This window comes from Diceros bicornis, chromosome 30 (genome assembly GCF_020826845.1).
Source record: "Diceros bicornis minor isolate mBicDic1 chromosome 30, mDicBic1.mat.cur, whole genome shotgun sequence".
Lineage (NCBI taxonomy): Eukaryota > Metazoa > Chordata > Mammalia > Perissodactyla > Rhinocerotidae > Diceros > Diceros bicornis.
In genome coordinates this window covers 8,369,956-8,393,623 of record NC_080769.1, presented here as the reverse complement: position 1 = coordinate 8,393,623, position 23,668 = coordinate 8,369,956, and the positions used below count along the sequence as shown (strand labels likewise).

At 54.6% G+C, this 23,668-nt stretch overlaps 1 protein-coding gene across 8 annotated transcripts in view; it reads left to right on the top strand.

Moving 5' to 3' along the window:
* The window catches only part of SMARCA4 (SWI/SNF related, matrix associated, actin dependent regulator of chromatin, subfamily a, member 4), an 87,257-nt gene that overhangs the window by 8,250 nt on the left and 55,339 nt on the right, over positions 1–23,668 (top strand). For 7 of the 8 annotated variants that reach the window (XM_058525676.1, XM_058525675.1, XM_058525674.1 and 4 more), the window contains exons 2-11: positions 7,906–8,158; positions 10,262–10,394; positions 11,194–11,598; positions 11,859–11,957; positions 12,914–13,172; positions 15,740–15,866; positions 16,652–16,825; positions 18,099–18,272; positions 19,454–19,621; positions 19,739–19,789. In XM_058525676.1, coding sequence (XP_058381659.1) covers positions 7,937–8,158; positions 10,262–10,394; positions 11,194–11,598; positions 11,859–11,957; positions 12,914–13,172; positions 15,740–15,866; positions 16,652–16,825; positions 18,099–18,272; positions 19,454–19,621; positions 19,739–19,789 — 1,812 coding nt within the window. In that variant the 5' untranslated portion in view covers positions 7,906–7,936. The remainder of the gene's footprint in view (positions 1–7,905; positions 8,159–10,261; positions 10,395–11,193; positions 11,599–11,858; positions 11,958–12,913; positions 13,173–15,739; positions 15,867–16,651; positions 16,826–18,098; positions 18,273–19,453; positions 19,622–19,738; positions 19,790–23,668) is intronic. The other variant, XM_058525670.1, reaches the window with a different exon arrangement.

Sequence of the window (23,668 nt, the reverse complement as noted above, 5' to 3'; positions counted from 1 at the left end):
TACGTTCCTTCGGGCTGCCCGCCTGGATTCCAGGCTCTGTTCCCTCCTTATGGAACCCCCAAACGCACCTGACCCTCAGGCCACGTGCATCTCAGTTAGGCTCCTGGACACACACACTAACGGTTTCGCCGTTTTGTCCTTCGTTTTTCTGTTCTGCTTAGGTTGGCTGTCTGGTTTGAGATGGATTTTGGTGTTGTATGAAGTCACCTTCCCTTTCCCAGCCCAGGCACCAAGTGACTTGTCAGAGAGGGACTTGCTGGGGAGTCCAGGCAGCGCCACGGACGCCACCTGAAATCCCCAAGGCCTTAGGACCACCTTGGGGACCCAAGGAATTTGCTGAAAACACCAAATCTTTAGTCTCCTGTATAGAAAAGGCGGGGGGTGTTTGATGAGAGGGGAAGAAGGGATGGGGAGAGGGGTGTTCCCTGCCCTCCGATCCCAACTCTGTCCTGAAATTCCTGGCCGAGCTTGTCCGGCCCTCCTGGTAGGCATCTTGCTGGAGCACAGTGGTCCCTGGGGCCACAGCCTCTTCGGCTCTCCGCAGGGCCAGGCTCACCCCCGCTCCTCAGGAAGGGCTGCCTGGCTGGAAGGAGCTTGGTGACGCTAAAACACCACCTGTGTGGCAGAGGAACCAAGAGGGGAAGGGAGAGTTTGCAGCAGCCCAGATCCTGCCCATCGATTCCCAGGCCAGATCCTGTCACTTTTGTCCGCTGGTCATCGTTTGCGCCGGACTGTGCTGGCCTCAGGCAGCCGCTGCGCCTCCTGTTAGCAAAGCTGCCTTGTGTTACTCCTGCTTCCCGGGGGGAGAGGCGAGCCTGTTGTCCCGAGCGCTGCGGGACGGGAGCATTCATTGGGGTTTGTCCTGCGGGAGGCCAAGTTGAGGAAGCAGATTCTCTGGAGTGGCCACTTATTATGTGGCTAGTTTGCTCCTCTCTGTATGGGGAAGGGAGGATGGAAAGACCTAATCTGCGTGATGCTTCTAGGACAGTAGTGACAGCCAGTAAGCAACTGCTCAGTAAACGTGGGGACCCCTGATTTCGCCAGCAGTGTGGCGGCACTTCCTGCCTGGACGTGCCTTGCATGTGTTAGCCCGAGGGATGCTGGCTGTGACCTCTGAGGGAGGGACGCTCTCAGCTCCAGCCTACAGAGGAGGGACAGAGGCTCAGGGAGGGTGAGTCACTCGTCCTGCGTCGTGTAGGTGGCAGATGGCAGAGTCTTGCTCAGAGTCCAGGCTGCACTGCAGCGAGTTGCACTGTGGCCTTGGACTGCTGACCGCTGTGTGGCCTCTGAGCCTCAGGGACCCCTCTGTCGGTGGGGCCAAAGATGGTCCCTCCTCGTAGTGTGGTGGTGTGGGCTCAGCGAGTAAATCCGGGTCCTCACCACCAAATGGGCCCACAGCCCAGCCCCCCCCCGTCTCTCGCCGGATCGTCCTTCCTGTGATTCTTGGTGCCTGCTGCATCCTCAGCAGGTGCACATCCCTTGGAGGCAGGGGCACGTCACAATCCCTCTGGATTTTAGAATGTCGCCTCCCTTCCTCTATCCCATGACCTGGAGGTAGTAGAGGAAAACTTGTTTTCTCTGCTCACCACACTTCTGACGCTGAATGTGTGGGTTTCCCACACCAGGTGGTTCTCCAGGTTTCTGCAGACACCAACGGGGTGTCCTGCACTTCAGTTCTGACGTTAACTACCCAGAGCTAGTACAGACTCCACAGGTTCAGGGCTCAGTCCCACAGGACTCCCCCCGGCTTCAGACGCCTGTCACAAGTGGTGGGCCCTCAGGTTACCCACATTTCTGTCCAACTTGGCTACGTATCAGCAGTTCCCACAACCCCTCCTCAGTTTTGATAATTTGCTGGGACAGCTCACAAAACTCAAGGAGACATTTACTTGTGTTTACTAGTTTATTATAAAGGATGCAGATGGGCAGCCAGATGGAGGAGTACTTAGGCAAGGCCTGGAAGGCTCCCAAGCACAGGAACTTCTGTCCCCGTGGAGTTGGGGTGCACCACCCTCTGGGCATGTGGATGTGTTCACCGACCCAGAAGCTTCCTGAACCCCACAGTTTAGAGTTTTTATGGAAACTTCATCACGTAAGCACGATCGATTAACTCAGTCTCCTGCCCCTCTCCCCTCTCCGGAGGATGAGGGGTGGGGCTGAAAGTTCCAAGCTTCTGACCATGGCTTGATCTTTCTGGTGACCAGCCCCCGTCCTGGAGCCATCCAGGAGCCTGCCAAGAGTCGCCTCATTAGAACAAAAGACACTCCTATCTCCTGTCACCCGGGAAATTCTAAGGGATTTTGGAGCTCAGTATAAGACGCTCCAATACCCTTCTCACTTGGGAAATTATAGGGCTTTTAGAAGCTCTGTGTCAGGAACTGAAAGCAGAGACCAAATATGTATTTCTTATGATGTCACAGGTAGACAGAGATTTCTTAAACAGGACCCCACAACCGTTAACCATAAAAGAACAAACTTGATAAATCGGACGCCATTAAAATGAAGAACTTGTCTTTATCCCAAGGCACCTTTAAGAGAGCGCAAAGGCGAACCGGGGAGACGGCTGTTACAACCACATTTCCCCAATAAAACGTTAGTGAAGACGTGGAGCCTTCACAGAAGTGGGTGTCTCCATGGCCAGTCCGCGTATGGAGGTGCTCATCACCGTTAGTCACAAGGGAAATGCGAATTAAAGCCGTGAGAAGAGATGATTATACACTCACCAGAACGCTTACGGGTTAAAGACTGACAGCCCGAGTGTCGGTGTCAATGTAGAGCCCCTAGAACGTTCGCCCACTGCTGGCGGGCCACGTGTGGGGTCGTGGGCCTGATTTGGGAGACTGGCAAGATCCACCACGGCTAAATTTATGCCTTTCTTGTGACCAGCAGTCCACTCCTGGGTACCCCAGGAAAGTGAGCACCCACAGCCACCAAATGACATTGTTTCCGGCAGCTTTATTCACGCCAGCCCAGACCTGGTGCCATGATGTGCGTGACCAGGGGCGTGGTCACGTGAAGGAGGGTGAATGACCACTGTACCCAGCAGCGTGGATGCCGCTCCCAGAGGAGGCAGAGGACACTGCCGGCTGATTCTCTCCTCAGATGCAGTTCAGTGACGGGCGAAACTAGTCCATAGTGATAGGGTCAGAACAGGGCTTCTCTGGGAGGGTGGTCTCGACTGGCAGGGGGCCAAGGGCGCCTTTTGAAGTGTTGCAGGTGCTGTCTGCTCTAGGATTCATCAGGCTGTATATCTATGATCGGGCACTCTTGTGCCACAGCTCAGTGCAAGTAACTCAATGAAACGCCCCTCCTCAGTGCTGCGCTGAGGGCCAGAGAACCGGTTCCGTTTCCTGTTCTCCTGCTACCACGGGACAGTTCTGCACTGTGGCTGCACTGTGGGTCCCCTTTACTGTCACTCCCTGCGTGTGTCTGAGCTTTCAGTCCAGAAACGAGTTTGCTGACGGTGGCTCCTTCATTGCAGCCTGACACTTGAGAGTGGCCGCCTCCGAAGCAAATGCCATTTCTTTATTATTTATTTATGCTGAGGAAGATTGGCCCTGAGCTAGCATCCACCGCCAGTCTTCCTCTTTTTGTGTGTGAGCCGCCGCTGCAGCGTGGCCACTGACAGATGAGTGGTGCAGGTCTGTGCCTGGGAACCGGACTCGGGCCGACAAAGCGGAGCGCGTGGAATGTAGTCACTAGGCCACCGGGTCTGGCCCGAAAGTGCCATTTAAATAAGCAAGTCATGAAACCCTGTGCTTCTCAAAAGCAGACGTTGCCATATTTTGGCACAAAAGTCTTTTTCGGTGCCCTCCAGTATCTTTGGTGAACTTCGGTGTGTCGTTGATGAAGTTGGCGCTTCTGTGAGTAGAGGTGATTAATTCCTGGAGGTACCACGGGTTTCGATGGGAAGAAGAGGGAAGGAGGTCTGATGCTAAGTATAAACTGCCTTTAGAAGAGCCTTCATTCTGAAGACACCTCCCAGTGTTGGCTGTCAGCATGTCCGCCTTTACATCGGGAGATAATGCTCCCTGGGTGGCGTGGATTGTATTTTGCTGTCAGTTTCAGTTGGCTTGATTTAGAGTAGAGACCTCTGGGTGAGAAGGAAACCGTGAGCTGCCAGATACCACGGAGTCCTTAAGTATTTGTGGGACCGTCGTCTCTCTTCCCACCTCACTGCCACTGTGGTGCTCTGTGGGCCCAAGAGGGGAGCCCTGAGGAGCCATCGTCCGCCACCCGGCCACGGCCATGTCCCTGTCCACGTCATTTGGCTTCCCACCTGTGAAGTATGGCTGCAGGTGTGTCTTCTCCATAGACAAAGCCCTGGACCAGAGGTTTCAGGCTCCAGCATCAACATTTTAGTAAAGGAAATTCAGGGCACAGACTACTGTCTCACGGCAGAGACTGGGGCGGTGGCCTGGGATCAAACAGGATCCTGTTTCTGTAGGAGAATGTGTGACTATTCACGCAGAGCTGAATCAGGTTGGATTTTGCTTCCAAATGAATTTGTCTCAAATTTATTTTTTAAAAAGGTTTGATTTTCCCTGAGCTTATTGGTTTTGCATTTGTGGGAAAGGGATTGTGAGCAGACACCAATTCTCCCGTGCTGTTTTTTTTTTTTTGTGGTGAGGGAGGTTGGCCCTGAGCTAACATCTGTGCCAGTCTTCCTCTGTTTTGTATGTGGGACACTGCCACAGCATGGCTTGATGAGCAGTGTGTAGGAGTGTGTAGGTCTGCACCCAGGATCTGAACCCGTGAACATTGGGCTGCCGAAGCGGAGCGTGCGAACCTAACCACTACGCCACTGGGCGGGCCCCTCTCCCGTGCTCTGGTGAGCTTGATTTAAGGTCTAGCACCGAGGCTCCTTGAGCTTTGGAGGAGATCATGGACGCCCAGAGGACTGAGGAGCGTTCTCTTGCACATTCGGGTCTGTTTGTAGTCAGGCTGCTGTTCCTTCTTTTCAGGATCGGCTGGAGTGCCAGCCACTGATCCCTCGTCTGCCAAGGTTTCTGATCCTCTCTGCTCCAATTATTAAGTCATAAAATTGGAACGAGGAAGTTTGGGCTTTTGATCTCTTATCTAGGAAAATATTAAATTAAATCTTTTATTTCCTTAATCAAGAGAATTTAAAAAGTTCCTGCACTTCTTAACAGAATTTATTTTTGCAACCACAAGTGCCCAGTAAAGTTTAGGGGCAAAGAGATTCATTCCAGGATTCAAAAAGTCCACAGAGGGCCGGCCCCGTGGCTTAGCGGTTGAGTGCGCGCGCTCCGCTGCTGGCGACCCGGGTTCGGATCCCGGACGTGCACCAACACACCGCTTCTCCGGCCATGCTGGGTCCGCGTCCCACATACAGCAACTGGAAGAATGTGCAACTATGACATACAACTATCTACTGGGGCTTTGGGGAGGAAAAAAAAAAAAAAAAGGAGGAGGATTGGCATTAGATGTTAGCTCAGAGCCGGTCTTCCTCAGCAAAAAGTGGAGGATTAGCATGGATATTAGCTCAGGCTGATCTTCCTCACAAAAAAAATAAATTAAAAAAAAAGCAAAGCAAACATTAAAAAAAAAAAAGTCCACAGAAACAAAAACCAGCTTTGTGACATGCCAATGAGAGAGGGACTTCTAGATGGCTTGGGATGAGTCAGGACGAGGGAACCTGGTGGAGCCACTAGAATTCGTATTTTGAAGACTATTAAGTGATAAAAATGATCGTAGGTATGATTCTCTGAAGGAAAGCTCACCTAGAATGTGCTGAGTGATTCTGTTGAGTGTGTCTGTCTGTGCATGGGACAGCCTAGAAGGGACGCACTGGAGTGTGGCTGGGTCCCAGCGGCAAGATCAGGATGGCTCTCGATTCTGAGGGGTCCTACCCTGGATGGCTTGGCTCCCTCCTCACGGTTCTGGGGGGCTCTGAGTGTCTCTGAGGAGCCCCCTAGCCCTCTCTCCCCACACCCCCCTTACCCTGCTCTCCTGGGAAGGGTGAGGAGGGCAGTTGCTTCTCTGTCTCCATGGGGCCAGCAAGCACTTCACTTCTGTGTCTGATGGGATGATGGTGATTTTAAGATTCTGTATTCTTTCTGTGTTTTCCAGATTTCAGCCCTGAGAATGTATTACTCTCTCATCATGGAAGAGACTATTACATTAAAGAGACTTGTACTTCAGGCCATATCTAACTACATAGCAGATTAAGGGTCACATGAACACTGAACCCTTCTTATAGAAAGCAGTTATAAAATTGATCAGCTCACGGTCCTATCATGGCAAGCATAATTTACCAACGTCATTGGAATTTTTTTTAGCTTATTTATGGATCTTGTGGAGGCTCTGGGTCATAGGTCTGGGTATCAGTCTTTAGCTTACAGCAATGTTCGTCAAACTTGAAACACTTAAATATCACTCTCGAAGTATTTGAGATATCAGAGTGCCATTCTTTTTTTTTTTGCTGTATGATTTGGCTTTATTAATGACCATTAATATACTTTTTTTCCTTTCAATTATTTTGTTGAGGTCATAATGGTTTATAACATTGTGTAATTTTAGGTGTACATTATTATATATCAGTTTCTGTATAGACTGCATTGTGCTCACCACCAATAGTCTACTTTTATCCGTCACCATACATAAGCGCCCCTTTACCCCTTATGCCCACCCCCCACCCCCTTCCCCTCTGGCAACCACGAATCTGTTCTCTTTGTCCATGTGTTTGTTTGTCCTCCACATATGGGTGAAATCATACGGTGTTTGTCTTTCTCTCTCTGGCTTATTTTGCTAGCCGTAATACCCTTGAGGTCCATCCGTGTTGTTGCAAATGGGACGATTTTGTCTTTTTTTTATGGCTGAATAGTATTCTGTTGTATACATATACCACATCTTCTTTATCCAGCCATCAGTCGATGGGCGCTTGGGTTGCTTCCACATCTTGGCTGTAGTGAATATAGTGCTGCAGATGAACGTAGGCGTGCATAAGCCTCTTTGGATTGTTGATTTCATGTTCTCTCTGAATAAATAACCACTAGTGGGATAGTTGGGTGGTATGGTATTTCTATTTTTAATTTTTTGAAATCTTCACACTGTTTTCCATAGTGGCTGCACCACTTTGCATTCCCACCACAGAATGCCATTCTTTTTTTTTTTTTAGTTTTTATTTATTTATTTATTTTTTTCCCTCAAAGCCCCAGTAGATAGTTGTATGTCATAGATACACATCTTTCTAGTTGCTGTATGTGGGACGCGGCCTCAGCATGGCCGGAGAAGCAGTGCGTCGGTGTGCGCCTGGGATTCGAACCCGGGCCACCAGCAGCAGAGCACACGCACTTAACCACTAATCCATGGGGCCGGCCCAAGAATGCCATTCTTTACGTAATACTTCTCTTTAAATGAGCCTACTTTTTAAACTGAAATTCATTGATTTTAAAGGAAACTTGGTCTCACTGCCTTAAATGGAAAACCAGTGTCGCTTGCCCTGAGTCTGTGTTTGTGCTGAGTTTAGGAAGGTCCAGGCAGATGCAGTTGCCGGCAGAGGCTTTGAGCCTTGGTCTTGGTCTTTTTTGTTGAATAGGAAGATGAGCAGGTATGAGAGCGGGTGAATCACCACCACCCGGAGACGTTCTCTTTGTTGTGATCAGAAAGATAGTGAGGGAAGCAAAGCCCCAGGTGGGGCAGAATGACCTGGTGCCGGGTCTGGGTGCCCCCTCCTGAGTCCCTCCTTCCTCCGGGACTTGGATGTGATTTCATGTGCCTGACATAGTCCCTCCCCTGAGAGGAAGGGAGGAGAAAGGTCTGGGTGGCGGGGCGTTGCGTGTCAAAGGCGCCAGCTCCCCGTCAGATAGTGCTTCTGACCTGACTGTGTGTGGTTCTCCCGCGCCAGCCGTGACCCCTAGACTGACCGGGGCTTCTTTCCAGCAGGAGACCACTGTCCGCAGCTCCCGTGAAGATGTCCACTCCAGACCCACCCCTGGGCGGAACTCCTCGGCCGGGCCCCTCCCCGGGCCCCGGCCCCTCCCCGGGAGCCATGCTGGGCCCCAGCCCTGGTCCCTCACCAGGCTCCGCCCACAGCATGATGGGGCCCAGCCCAGGGCCTCCCTCAGCAGGACACCCCATGCCAACCCAGGGGCCCGGAGGGTACCCTCAGGACAACATGCACCAGATGCACAAGGTAGGGAGCCCTGCACCCCCTCGCACCTGCGCGCCCACTGCCCCCAGCCCCGCCCCCTGCGCTGCAGGCAGCCTCTGGACCGCGGGCCTGCTTGCTGGAGGTGGCCTGCGGAGAGCTTCCACTTGGCCTGGCTTGGCTCACACGCCACTCCCAGGCCCACTGCCCTGAGCAGTTGAGTCCGCACCATCAGAGGCGGGAGGGTAAGGGCGCATCCTGGGCCCTACTGGGAGCCGGCAGCCGACCCACCCTCTGTCTCCCGTGCCTGTTGTTCTATGTGGGAAATGTGGTCACGTTACCCTGAAATTATCTTTCGTTAATGAACAAAAACCTCCAGAGCCCTAAAGGAGGCTTACGGCCTGTGGTTTCCTCCACTCAGGCTGCTCTGCCCTCCCGTGTAGCTCACGGAGCAGAGCAGTGGGCACCCTTCGTCCAGCACCATCCCGCACCCGGATGCCACCATCTAAGCACGTAGCTGAGCTGAGCAGGGTTGCTTTTCCCAGTGAGGTGAAAAAACCTCTTTTAACACAAATAGTTTTTCTCTCTCTGTGTTCCTGGGAGGTGGCTGGAGGAAATGAAGACGTACCCTCTTCCGTGTGTTAGCTTCTATGGGAAAAGGTGGCCTTTCCCAGCCTCAGGGACACAGGAGGCGCCTGTGGTAGGAGACGCAGGTGGGGCAGCCTGGCGGTGAGGGGCTCTGCTAAGCCCTCTGGCCCTCTTGTCAGGACTGCCCATGTGTCTGCTCCCCATCCCACTTAGCACCGCCCCCCCAACCCATCAGGTGTAGGTGGGGATTGTGCCCATTTTACAGACGAGGAAGGTCGCTCAGCGGGTCCGTGGCAGAGCCGTCTCATCCCTCCCGGCCCTCCCCACACGCCAGGCATGCGCACCTCCGTGGCCTCCAGCACAGCAAGGCGGCCCCCCTTCCTGCCCTCCCCGTCTCCCGTACTACACAACTTCAGTGTAGTATCTGTCTTGTGACTTCCCTCCTGGGAAGCTGTTGGTGACCACCGCCCTTCCCTCTCTGCCCATTTTGTTTCCTCCTGGGATTGCCCATACACACTCCACACACGTTTGACAAATGTCCATCAGATGCCTGCCATGTGCCTGGCACAGTGTTGGGAGCCTCAGAGCCGGGGTCCCGGGGTGGCGGGACACCCCTGCCTGCACAGAGCTCCCACTGGGCGTGGAGGCAAGCCCGGTGGGCAGCACTTCCAGCCCAGGGAAGAAGAAGCGGAGGCCAGGCCCGCACGCGGGGGTCTGGTCAGCATCCGAGGGCCCCACCCTTTCCCTGCACGTGCCGCTGCCCCCCGTGCTCCCAGCCAGGCCCCGTCTCCTCCTCTCACAGCGCACACTGCACTGTAGTTGACTCTGCCGAGTCACCCGTTAGACTGTAGGTTCCCGGAGATGTCCTGACGTGGGCGTTAACCAGGGCCGAGCAGAGTACCGTGAAAGGGTTTGAAAGTGCCCCGTCACCAGCCCTTCCCCGAAGCGCTCAGTGCCGAGCACGAGGAGGGGACATAGGTGTCTTCCTTGTGCCAGGCTCTACTATGCCTCTTCGGGGGGACAGAAGCATGTCACAGACGGGGTGATCTCAGATCACCGAGGACGTCTGACTGTTGTTACCACACTCGCGGGCAGAAGTTCCTCTCTGTCCCTGATTTACAGGCCCCCAGGGAAAAGGCTCCCTGATCCGAAGATTTGTGGTCACAGGGTCTCGTGACGATGAGCGGGGGCCCGGTGTCCCAGCTCAGACTGCTCCTGACCAGGAGCTGATAGCCTTTCCCTGTGGGATTTGACAGTCTGAAACTGCCCCCCTGCCTCCCCAGGCGCCCTGGGCCAGCTGTCCCCTTGCCTGCCAACCACCAGTCTCCCCGGTGGTCGCCCTCCACTGGTTGGCATTATCTTATGGACCTGCTGTGACACCTCAGGTGTCAGGACCATGTCTTGCACCTCAGCCGTGTGCTTATGGTAGCGATTCAGTGAATGCCATGGCGACGTAGGGTGGGCATCCTCAGTGACACTGAACTCTCAGGCGGCGCTTTGCCATGCCGCCTCCTTCCATCCACCTTGCTGATCCTGCCTTATCGTTGTCCCCTCTTGCAGCCGATGGAGTCCATGCATGAGAAGGGCATGTCGGACGACCCCCGCTACAACCAGATGAAGGGCATGGGCATGCGGTCGGGGGGCCACGCCGGGATGGGGCCTCCACCAAGCCCCATGGACCAGCACTCCCAAGGTATTGTTCCGCTTCTCTGCCTTGTGTCTGTCGGGAGGACCCCGGGAGTCCTGGGGTCATTTTCCTGGTGGAGTCGCGCACAGATGGAGTCAGAAAGGACCCGGGACAGTTCAGTCCCGTGGAGACCCTGCCCGGAGGGCTGTTGGGCTTGAGCTTTGCTGGTGCCCTGTTCAGGCCGCCCTGTCTTGGAGCAGCCCCAGAAGAGCGAACACTGGAGGGACGGAACCGTGTTCAGAGCCGGGTGTAGACGAGGGCTGGGCGGAGTGAGCTCCTTGGGCCAGCAGCTCCGGTGCCCCCCAGGAGCATGTTAGAAATGCAGGCTCCTGGGCCGCACTCCAGACCCGCTGAGTCAGAATCTCAGGGCGTGGCCCAGGACTCGGCTTTAACAAGCCCTCCAGGGGGCTTTTCCGAACGGGGAAGATTGAGAAGCGATGGAGTAGATGGAGTGGGAGTCACGGGGCGGGCAACTCGGGGAGGAAGTGCGGGAAGCGGGCCTGGCCGTCCCGAGGGACAGGAGGGCAGCCCAGAGAACGCCTGGCCCCGTGTAACAGCTCAGCGTTAACTGTCGACAGCTGACTCTAGGGTGGGCCAAACCAAGCCAGCCAGGCCAGCCACTGGTCAGGCTACTAGTGGTGCCCTCTGGGTGCCTCTGGTCTGAATCGTGAGGACGAAGTCATTTGGCCGTCTCCCGTCTCAGGGTAGGAGCTGGCGCAAGCACAGTGGAAAGGTTACTGTCTTGGCCTTAAAAACCACTGGACGTGTGCTGCCGAGCGACCCTTGGATCTTTGTCTTCCCGCAGGTTACCCCTCGCCCCTGGGCGGCTCTGAGCACGCCTCCAGTCCAGTTCCAGCCAGTGGCCCGTCCTCAGGCCCACAGATGTCATCCGGGCCAGGAGGGACCCCGCTGGACGGCGCCGACCCCCAGGCTTTGGGACAGCAGAACCGGGGCTCGACCCCGTTTAACCAGAACCAGCTGCACCAGCTCAGAGCTCAGATCATGGCGTACAAGATGCTGGCCAGGGGACAGCCCCTCCCCGATCACCTGCAGATGGCCGTGCAGGGAAAGCGGCCGATGCCCGGCATGCAGCAGCAGATGCCAACACTACCTCCACCCTCCGTGTCCGCAACAGGACCCGGCCCTGGCCCTGGCCCTGGCCCCGGGCCCGGTCCGGGACCAGCACCTCCAAATTACAGCAGGCCTCATGGTAAGGCCGGTGGCCCACAGCCCTCGGACTGGGGTGGGGGTCTCAGGGTGGACTGACCAGGGTAGAGGCAGCAGTGCTGGGCAGACCTGGGCTCTGCCTCAGGCGGGCAGGGCCGCTGTCATGATGAACACCGTCTACAGCTCCCCCCCTCCCCGGTGCCCACACCCAGGGGCTTGTTGGTGGGTGTGTCCCCTGGGGAGGGCCATCCAGGGCAGTGGGTGCAGCTGTGAATGCAGGTTGCATTTTCTCCCTGTGTGTAGGTATGGGAGGGCCCAACATGCCCCCCCCAGGACCCTCAGGCGTGCCCCCCGGGATGCCGGGCCAGCCCCCTGGAGGGCCTCCCAAGCCCTGGCCTGAAGGTAAGTTCCCTCTGTCTTGGTGACACGTCTGTGCCCTGACTCTCACGAGCCGGTGCTGTGCAGACACTGAGATGAGCCTGCTGAGAGAGAGAGGGCCGGGCCCAGTCCTCGCTTCTGCCTGCTGTTGTCTTTGGGTCTCACCTGTCCCCGGTCACTTCCCAAAGGCTTGGGTTGGTTCCAGTCCACAATTCCTGCCCACTGTTGTCCTGTGGGTGGTGGTGATCCTGGGGTCTCTTTAAACCCGTAACAAGAAGAGAAGGATCCGAATGAACGAGTCCACTGTGTGACTCACACGGAGGCCGTGGAGAGGTGCAGTTGCAGTCGCAGACACGACCCTTCAGGACGTGGGGCCTCTGGGCCTGGAGGTCACAGTGGACCCCCTTCCCACCTGAGAATACCCCCCAACATCCTGAGAGGCAGGCAGGGCGACAGGGCGGCTCAGGGTTCCGTCTGCGTGGCCTCTGTGTTCAGTGTGCAGTGTAGTGGGCAGTAGGTAGTTGAGGGTCCCGTCTGTTGGGACTCGTTCGTCACTCTTGGAGCCTGAGGTTTAGTGATGGGCATCGATGAGCTAGCCGCTTAAAGAGGATTTGGTAGGAACTGTGGCAGATTCAAGTCAGGAAAGTGCTGGTCCTTTGAGGCCGCAGCCCAGAAAGACCCAACCCAGGGCGGGCCCGGCTGAGCAGACTTGTGAGCCGATGCCTTGGATCCGTGGGGGCTTTGGGGAAGGGGCATGTAGGCTGAGATCTAGAGGGGGCTCGAAGCCTGAGGCAGGAGGGAGCGAGACCCCTGAGTGAGAAGCTGAGTGGCAGCTCAGTGAGAGGTGGAGCCTGGCCAGGCCTCGCAGTCTTGGGGACAAGTGTGTCTGTCCCCAGGGCAGTGAGCACCCAGCAAGCTTTTCGTTTCCACCCAGAGTTGACCCGAACTCACCGCTTGCCCCTGCTGCTTGCCTCCCCCAGGACCCATGGCAAATGCTGCTGCCCCCACGAGCACACCTCAGAAGCTGATCCCCCCACAGCCAACGGGCCGCCCCTCGCCCGCACCCCCTGCCGTCCCACCCGCCGCCTCGCCCGTGATGCCGCCCCAGACGCAGTCGCCAGGGCAGCCGGCCCAGCCCGCCCCCATGGTGCCGCTGCACCAGAAGCAGAGCCGCATCACCCCCATCCAGAAGCCGCGGGGCCTGGACCCCGTGGAGATCCTGCAGGAGCGGGAGTACAGGTGAGGCCTCAGGACCCCCAAGGTGCGCCCCCCACCCCCCGGGTCAGCTCTGATGTGCATTGCGTGGTTCACAGTTCTAAAGGGTACACACCGGGAAATCACTCTCCACCTCTGTCCCCAGACTCCTAGTTTCCTGGTTGGTGTGTATCCCGCCAGAGAAAGGCTGTGTGTATACAAGCGGACAGTTACAAGTAGCCATGTTGTCCCCAAATGGTGCATGGTGTGTGCACTGTGTCTCCGGGGGCAACATATCTTAGAGATCTTCCCCCCTCTGTCCCAAAAGAGCCTCTCTCTTCTTTCTTCAGGATGCTTAGTGTTCTGCCTGGTGGTTACATTGTTTAGCCAGCCCCCTGGTTGCGTGGATGTTAGATTGTTCCTAATCTTTCATTAAAACAACGTCGTAGTAAATACACGTGCACATCTCTCATTTCACACGTGTGCACATATGTGAGAATAAGTCCTGAAAAGTGACATTGCTCGGAGACAGGGGATGTGCACGGGGAAATTGCATGGATTCTGCAGAACTGCCCTCCACAGAGATTGTATGGGTATTTGTTGGAATGAAAGTGAAGTTTCTCCTCACCAGCACTGTATTTTCCAACTTTTGGCTCATCAGCACTGAAAAGGCTGGTGGACCCGTCAGACATCACTAGTTGCAGCGGACCCTTGTTGGACATCAGTAGTTGCAGTGGACACTTGTCAGACATCACTAGTTGCAGTGGACTCTTGTCAGACATCGCTAGTTGCAGTGGACCCTTGTCAGACATCAGTAGTTGCAGTGGACCCTTCTTGGACTTCACTGGTTGCAGTGGACCCTTGTCAGACATCACTAGTTGCAGTGGACCCTTGTCAGACATCACTAGTTGCAGTGGACACTTCTGAGACGTGACTAGTTGCAGTGGACACTTCTTGGTCTTCACTAGTTGCAGTGGACCCTTGTCAGACATCACTAGTTGCGGTGGATACTTCTCAGACATGACTAGTTGCAGTGGACCCTTGTCGGACCTTGCTAGTTGCAGTGGACCCTTCTTGGGGTACTAGTTGTTGGCTGCTTTGCCAAGGCCTCCTGGGTGCCAGGCGCTGGGTGAGATGCCTGGCACACAGTAGGTCTATAATCCTCTATCCCACACTGCTGGGGGTGCCTGGGATTGGCCCCCGAGCGCCTTGCCCTTCTGTTTCCTCACTGCATTTATAGCTTCCTTGCTCGGGGCTGGCCTTGTTCAGTCATTGTAAGCTCCGTGCGGTGCGGGGCCGTGCCTTGTCCGCTGGGTCTCCCCAGATGCATCCATGTGGCCTGGTGACCATCTCAGAGTGCATCTCCAGTCGTGACGTGCCCTGGAGCTCCAGCCCTGTACCCAGGAACCTCCATCCAGCTCCGTCTGGACGGCTTGAAGATGGCCTGTCCAGATGTCCTCATGTCCCCTGCTTTTTGCTCCTGTCTCTGTCCCCATGCATCCACCAGCCAGCGGCTCAGTGGACCGCAGACCTTCCAGCCCTGTGACCCTTGCTCCCCCTCCCACATCCCCCATGTCCCCTTGGTGAACCCTCTCAGCTCTGTTCTCCCCACCCAGGAAGTGTTGTCCTTCTCCCTACTGTTGACCCTGCCACCTGGTCTTCGCTTCCTCCCTGGCCTCCCTGCTCTCAGCCTTGCCTGAGCAGTCTGTTTCCCACATGGCAGTTAGAAGTCTCTTTTTGCAGTTAATTTACCTTAGATCTGTTTCCCTGGTTAAATCCTGCCGCTGTCTTCCCATTATCCATCCAGTAACCTCTTTTCTGTTCAGCCACTGCCCAACACTCTGTTCTCACCGACCCCACTCATGCTGTTCCTTTTTCTGTTCATGTAATAAGTTAGACTCATTCCTGCCCCAGGGCCTTTGCACAGGCTGTGCTCCCTCCTTGTGCTCATTTAGGCTTCGTTGCTGAGGTCACCTCCTCATAGAGGCCCTTTCCGTGTCCCTCCCCTCCAGCCCAGTCCTCGGAGTACTTGCCACCCTGGAATGACTGTAGATATTTAATTTTTCCAGTCCTGTATGTACTAGGGCTGTGAGCTCCATGAGAGCAACAAATAGCTCTGTTAGTCCTTCTACTGCTGAGGCCCTGCCCCTGGAACGGTACGGTCCCTGGCACACAGTAGGTGCTCAATAAATGTATGCTGAAGGACCGAGTATGGGGATTATCTCGTCTGAACTTCAGACCAAGCCTGTAGGGATGCCCTGAGGTTTCCACCCTGTTTATAGAAGAGGCCACTGAGGCTCATGGGCTAAGGAGATTTTCAGGGCTGCGATGGAGACCCTGGCTGCGTGACTCTGGAGGCCGGCTCACGCTGCTGAAGTGGTGTAAGCCAGCAGCGGCCCCTCAGATGTCCTGTTTGCTGTGCTCCCAGGTGCTGTGTGGCCGCCTTCCTCTGGATGTGTTCCATGCTGTGCTGGCATCCTTTTCATGACCGGCGTCTGCCTCCCTCAGGGCTGGATTCTTCTCAGGCTCTGGCTTTACAGAGAGGGAACAGGGGGGCTCCTTGTGAACAGGTGAGACCTCTCATCGCCTGTCTTTTCTTGTTTTCGCTCCAGGCTGCAGGCTCGCATTGCACACCGAATTCAGGAACTTGAAAACCTCCCCGGGTCCCTGGCCGGGGATTTGCGAACCAAAGCGACGATTGAGCTCAAGGCCCTCAGGCTGCTGAACTTCCAGAGGCAGGTGGGTGCTGCGCAGGCCCGTTGCTCTAGGAGAGCGGCCCTCTTTGCCTACGGTGATGCTTACAGTCAAGGAGCTGCTCGCCCGGCAACGACTGAATGTTACCTTGCCTGTTAAAAGCAGCAGTGCCCTCCCACGCTCGTCAGCTCGCTGTCCCCTCCTTTCTCTCCACGTCCTGCACAGTGGTGGGACATCGGCAGGTCCCTAGACCAGTAAGTGTGGGTCTTCCCTAAGACAGCACTTGCCAGCTTGAAGGAGGAGACTTAAGTAGGTCTTTCTTTTTTTGCTGAGGAAGATTTGCCCCGAGCTGTCATCTGCCTCCAATCTTGCTCTTTTTGTATGTGAGCCGCCGCCACAGCATGGCCACTGACAGACGAGGGTTGTAGGTCCACGCCCAGGGACTGAACCTGGGCCACGGAAGCAGCGAGTGCCCAACTTAACCACTAGGCCGCCGGTGCTGGCCATAAGTGGGTCTGTTTCTGAGGGCACTGTGCTTTTGAATGACTCGTAAAAAATATTTTGTGTGTGGTTGAGGTTAAGGCTAAGCTGGAGACCTGGAGGTCTGAGAGGGCCTTCTGCTGGGTGTCCGGAAGCAGCCGTCCCCTGACCCGTGCTTGTCCGTGCCCGTGGGGGCCCACCAGATGCCCTCTATGCGCATTATTTGCGGCGTTTAGAAAGGACCTTCCTGGGAGCAGCAGTGCTCTGCCTAGCTTGCGATGCGTGATTGTGCGTGTCGCGTGGACGCGACAGAGTTGCGCGTCGCCAGCCTCTCCTCTTCCTTCCTAAAGCTGCGGCAGGAGGTGGTGGTGTGCATGAGGAGGGACACGGCCCTCGAGACGGCCCTCAACGCCAAGGCCTACAAGCGCAGCAAGCGCCAGTCCCTGCGCGAGGCCCGCATCACCGAGAAGCTGGAGAAGCAGCAGAAGATCGAGCAGGAGCGCAAGCGCCGGCAGAAGCACCAGGTGCGTCCTGGCCCTGGCCGCTGGGCCTGTGCGCGGGCTCCTCACAGCTCACTCGCTGTCCAGTCTGGTTTGTGTTCATTCTCGGTGCTAGGAGTCCATTAGTGGACAAAACCAAATGTGGAGGGGGACATGCTGTAATCAGATGCACATATAGCGCGTTGGGAGGTGACAGGGTGTGAGCAAACGCGAGGTGGGGATAGACAGTGACAGAGGGAGGAGCTGTTTACGCAGGATGCTGGGGGAAGTTCAGAGACCCGAGGGAGGGAGGTGCAAAGGCCCTGGGGCTGGAATGTGCCCACGTGTTCTATGAAAAGCAAGGATCCCCAGAATAAAATGTGCAAGGGAGAGAGTGGGAGGAGGTGAGGACAGGGAGGTGACGGGCAGAGTGAGCAGGGCCGTTGTGGGCCGAGGGGACGACTTGGGCTTTTGCTCTGAGCGAGGTGGGAGCCGTGGAAGATTCTAGGCAGAGGAGGGACTGGTCTGACTTAGGGTTTTACAAGATCAGTCAAGGAGACCAAAATCTCTACTGAAGTAGGATTTGGGCATGATTCTGTGTACTGTTTGCTCGTTTGTATTTTCTAAAATTTTTTTCCAGTCAGTATCTGTTACAGATATAGTTTAAGATAACAAAAAAAAGTCAACACTCAGCGTTAACCACTGTTAACATTTTGGTGTATGTCACTGTAACCTTTTTTCCTCTATACATACAGTAATCAAAAGTTAAAAAGCTGCCTTTAAAAAAAATATACGTACACTGACCTGTTTTTAAATATTGTTGCAGCCTGATTTTTAATGTCTGCATTGTCTTCCATCGCAGCACGTCCAGCATCCGTAATTTATGTAGCCACTTCCTGGTTTGCAGACCTATTCTCAACTTTCCAGTGTTAAAAATAACACTGGGATAGGCATTCTCAAACTTGAGTTTTTTGGCCAATCTCTGCTATCTCCGTAAAATGAATTCCCAGTGGTGGAATCACCTGGTTGGAGGGTGGGAGCATTTTGAAGCGGTTAACGTCCTGTGCCAGGCTGTCCCAGCGAGGGTGGCTGCCCCGTGTGTTGTGTACGAGGCTGGGCCCTTTGCACCACGCGGTCGCCAGCCCTGAGTTTTATCCTCACATAGAGAACGCGGAACCTCATAGGCAGACGGTGTCCTGGTATTGTTTTGATTACGTCCTCTTGTTTTGAGATAGGCTAACTTTCGCGTTTGTCTCCCTCGGGGAAAGTTACAGCGACTCCTGTGGAGTCATCAGTCTGTTTCGTATGCCTCCTGCAGGAATACCTCAACAGCATTCTTCAGCATGCCAAGGATTTCAAAGAATATCACAGATCCGTCACGGGCAAAATCCAGAAGCTCACGAAGGCTGTGGCCACGTACCACGCCAACACAGAGCGGGAACAGAAGAAGGAAAACGAAAGAATCGAGAAGGAGAGAATGCGGAGGCTCATGGTAAGACTCTGCCTTCACACCTGGTCCCTTCGTGTGTGCCCTGGGTGTCACAGGCCCCAAGGACTGATCATCCAGCGTTACACTGAGGCATTTTGCTGCTCGGAGTTAGAGATGAGCCAGAGAGAAAGAAAGGGCTTGGGTTTGGGCGTCAGAAAGACCTGCCCTCACACCTTTGCCCGGCTGCTCCCACCTTGAGAGTGACTGTGTGACCTCTGGCTGATTAGCTGGCTGCCCTGTGCTCTTTCTGGAAGATGGAGATGGCGCCCCCTCCTGGCCATGAGAGCCACTGATGGTGTGATCCCCACTCCCCACCCCCACCCTTTGTCTGAGCTGGTATTCGTGGATGGTTCTCTAATTGGGTGGATATTGACAGCCGCTCTTTGCCAGGCGCGGCCGTGTGTACGGGGGCCACGGTAGTATGAAGGGTGCAGTCCTGCCCTCGGGGGGCTCGTGCTGGCCCTAGAGAGAAAGATGCCCGAGGGAAACACACAGGACAGTTTGGGTTGGTGGAAAGTGCACTGACTGAAGAGAATGGAGCAGGACGAGGGCAGAGTGGGGAGTGGTGGGGTGGTATGGGAAAGGTAGGTGTGACCCACGAATACGGGTATCTGGGGGAAGCGCCTCGCAGGGAGAGAGGAACCAAGGGCAAGGGCCTGAGGTGGAGAAAGCCAAGTGCAGGGCACAGGAAGTGGCCCCTGGAACAGTGTGGTGCAGGGCAGGAGTGAGGTCAGAGTCCCAAGGGTGGGTCATGGGGAGGGCTTTCGATTTAATTCTGAACCTGAGGGGGAGCCGTCAGAGGCTTTACACTGGGGAATGTGATGTGATCCGCTTTATTCTCCTTAGAAAGCTGGGAGAGGCTGTGCTGTGGGAGTGTGCGGCTTGGACCAGGTGGAGAGAAGGGTTTGGATTTGGGACGTGAGAGGGGACGTGTCTTGCTGTTGGCCTTTTTAAATGGCTCCTGGCGGGACCCTGTCTGTGCGGCAGGTCCCTGCGGGGCCTGGCGCTGGGTAGGACTTGGGGAAATGCTGAAGGGGAGTCGATAGTTACGTGAAGGGCCTACCCGTGGCGCAGCAGCTGGTTAACAGCGACCCCCGGTGGGTGTCTAGACCCCGGGTTTGGCTGCCGTGGTGCTGAGGGACAAGTGCATCTTGCACGCCGGCCGTAACCGCACGCTTTTGCAGGCGGAAGATGAGGAAGGGTACCGCAAGCTCATCGACCAGAAGAAGGACAAGCGCCTGGCCTACCTCTTGCAGCAGACGGACGAGTATGTGGCTAACCTCACAGAGCTGGTGCGGCAGCACAAGGCCGCCCAGGTCGCCAAGGAGAAAAAGAAGAAAAAGAAAAAGAAGGTGCGCTGGGACCTGGACGCGTCCCCAAGCGCCCCTCCGTGGGACCAGAGTGGCCGTCCTGGCGCGTGTGCCTCGGCCTCCAGGTCAGGGAGTGACGGTGTCTCTCTTTACTTGCAGAAGGCAGAGAACGCGGAAGGACAGACGCCTGCGATCGGCCCCGACGGCGAGGTGAGGAGGCAGGGTTTTCTTCCCGTGGAAATGCCAGCTCCGCCCTGGAGCGTAGGTCTCTTTCATCCTTGACATTTTTTTCTGTTTAAATTACGAAAGCCGTGTATGACAATGGTAAGAATCCAGGTGTGTCCCCTACCACACACCCCACCTGCTCCACGATCCCACTCCCCACAGGGCACGTTGTTAACTATCGGGTGTGTTTCCTTCCAGACCTTTTCTGTGCACGTGCCGTTATTTTTGTTTCTCCTTTAACGTAAATTCAGATCACAGGAGAGGTGCAGGAACAGTACAGAGATTCCTGCGTGCTCGTCACCCAGATTCCCCATTGTCGCATAACGTCGTTTTTTCCTGAACCAGTTGAGAGTCAGATGCAGACACGAGGGCCCTTTATCTCTGTATGTTTCTGTGTGTGTTTCGTAAAAACAAGGTCATTCTCTTCCATAACTGTACAATGACCCAAACCAGGAAAACAGCATTGTTGGGATACTACGTTCTGATCCGCAGCCCTCACTAAGGTTTCGCCGGTTGTCCCTGAACGTCCCTCACGGCAACAGAAGACCGCGGGCCATGTGTCACGCCCAGTGGTGCCCCCCCCCCCCACCGTCTCCCTTCACCTCTAGCCGCCCCTTGCTGCTTCTTTGCCTTTTCTGGCTTTGGCGTTTCTGCAGAGCACAGGCCTGGTATTTCCTACAGTGGCCTTCACCTTGGGCTCGACTGATGTTGCCTTGGATTAGATTAGATCAGGGTGTGTTACGTGTCTTTGGCAGGAAGACCCCGATGTGACGCGGTGTCCTTCCCAGTGCGTCACGTCAGGAGTGCCTGGGACATTTCCTCCGTCACCGCTGACGTTGGCCTTGGTCCCTTGGGGTCCGCCAGGGCATCTCACTGTCAAGTTACGGTTTTTCCTTTTGTAATTACTGAGTAACTTGTGGGGACCTGCTGGAGACTCTGTAAACGAATTGTAACGTTGCACGTCCACCCTCTAGTTTCAGCCTCCCCTGACGATCTCGGCCTCTCTCAGTTTCTGCTGAGATGGTTGCCAAAGGGTGACTTTTTCCACCATGATCCCTTCTGCATTTATTAGCTGGCTTTCTACAGGAAGGAAAAGCTTTTTCTTCTTTTCTGTTTGGCCCATGAGCCGTAGTTTGCCAACTCCGGGGACCTACTCATGGGTTCTTACTTAGTTTAATGGATTTACTTAGTTTAATCCTTTACTATCATCATTTATTTTGATGCTCACATTGTTCCGGTTTGGCCGGTAGGAGCCTCACACTGGCTCCTGCATCCCTGTGACGTGTCCCCATCGTTCTTTGAGGGGCTCCTGACTTCCTTGCACGCCGAAATGGCCCACGCTCGTCTTTCCCTCCCCGAGCCGTGGAGTCAGCCAGTTCTCCAAGGAGCCCTGGTTCCTTTTATCAGACAAGAGTGTTTAGAAACCGAGATCTAGGCGTGCTTGTTGCTACTAATCCCCCTCAGCGGACAGGCCTAGGAGATGGGTGTTTGTGCACACATCTGCGTTGCTGGTTGTGTATATGAACCACCTTGAGGTCACACCGATACCTCCACTTTTGGTCCAGTCCCACAGGGTTCTGTCTGTCCTTCTTCCTCTCCATACTTGTGACAGCCCAGAACCTGGGTCCCCGTAGCCACGACATAGGTTCTTATCTGCTCAATCCTAGAACACGGAAGTGCATTCAGAGTTGCTAACGCGTACCCCTCTGCACAAGGAGCCTCCTTGCTAGGTTCGGGGCCTGTTGGGATCCTTCAGCTTGAGGGTCTGTGCTCCAAATACTGGGCACAAAAGTTACGTGGATTATTTCTCCCCTTTAGAGCCCCCGTTAGTGTGGTTCTCCCCATCCTTGTTGGTTTTATTTATGTACTCATCATTGATTTATTTAGTATATGACACACTAGCCTGGTCCCAAAAGTCAGAACCATACAAAGTGACCCCTCAGAGAGGGGTTGCTGTCCCCACACACCCGTCTTTTCTGCAACGTTCCTGCCCACCTCCTGAGGGTATCCGTTCTCACTTAACGCACTCATTATGCACCACATTAGGTCACGTACACTTACCTTACTCCTTCTGATGGCATTGAAATGTAATATTTCTTGTACAAAAAATGTAAATGCTAACATGAAAAGTGAAAGCCCCCATGGCATGGTGCCTGCTCTCTCACAGGCATGCACGTTGATCCCTGGCTGATGTCTTCTCTAAACTTCCAGAAATCTTTATGCTTCTGTCCTCTTTATTTTGTTTTGGGACCATTTGGGTTAGTCTAGACATTAGCTAGACTTTTTCCAGTTAGCAGAATATCTTGGGCCACTTTCCATAACCAGCCATTACTTGTGTTTTCATTTTATTGCGTTGATGTATTAGAATCTATTTCGTCATCCAGGTTGATAGCTATTTAAGGCCGTTTCCCACTTGCAGCTGTTACAGAGATCCTGCACTGAGCAGCTCCGATGCCCCACCGTTTACCTCCTCCCCACTGGTGGTGATTTCTGTGGTCTCCTTTTTCCCTATTGCACACATTGGTGTAATGAGCCTCCTGGCACATTACATTCTGCTGCTCTCTCAGTCAGCTCGGGCTGCCATAACGGAACACCACAGCCTGGGTCGGGGGCTTAAACGACAGAGATTTATGCTCTCACAGTCCTGGAGGCTGGAAATTCAAGATCAAGGTGCAGCAAGGTGGGGTCCTGGTGAGGGCTCTCCTCCTGGCTTGTAGACGGTTGCCTTCTTGCTGTGTCCTCACATGGGGGAGAGAGAGTGAGCTCTGTGGTCTCTTCTGTTTTTCTTTTTTCTTTTTTCAGGGGAAGATTCACCCTAAGCTAACATCTGTTGCCAATTTTCCTCCTTTTGCCCTCCTAAAGCCCCACTACGTAGTTGTGTATAGTTGTAAATTCTTCTGGTTCTTCTATGTGAGCTGCCTCCACAGCATGGCTACTGACAGATCAGTGGTGTGTTTCCATGCCCGGGAACCAAACCTGGGCCGCCGAAGCGGAGCACACCAAACTTTAACCCCTAGGTCATCAGGGCTGGCTCTGGTGTCTCTTCCTATAGGGGCACTAATCCCATCATGAGGGCCCCACCCTCATGACCTCATCTATCCCTAATTACCCCACAAAGGCCCCATCTCCAAATACAGTCACACTGGAAAGTTGGGGCTTCAGCATTTTAATTTTGAGGGGACACAAGTCAGTCCATAGCAGATGCACACTTTTTCCTGTAGGCCGGATTCCCAGAAGTGAACAACTAGTAATGAACTCAAATACATATTTATTACATGGGATTTTATTTAAAATGTTATCTTAAATTTCTAAGGAAGAATGTGGGTTGGCATTTAACTACAGTATAAAGCCTTTGGAAGACCATTTGGGGCACATTCATATGGCAGGAATGTGCAGTTCGGGGAATTCTGTTGGGTAATCGCTGTGGCCACTCCTCCTGTTTGTTAACAGAAGCATCCTCAGTGATGGCTGTCAATTGTCCTTGCTTTCGGCCAGCGATTCTCACCCTTGGCTGGACATCGGAATCACTGAGGGAGCTTTTAAAAGACCCCAGGGCAATTGAATCAGAATTCTGGGGGTGGGGAGGGTGCAGGCATCAGCACCGTTAACTGTTCCCATGGAGCATGTGGTGGTGGAAGTCGCCGACTGAGCCAGTCTACAGAGCCCATTCATGTGGCAGGGGGTTGCTGTCACCGTCCATGGTGGGCTGCTCCGAGGGGGAGATCGTACCATGCACAGAGACTAATCTCACTGTACCGTGAGGGCTGTGTGGACCGTGACCACTTCAGAGGCAGTAGGGGGAGGTTTGAGTTCCGGGCAGATGCAAACAGAGGTTTAAACCAAGAGCATCATCTTCATCCTGAA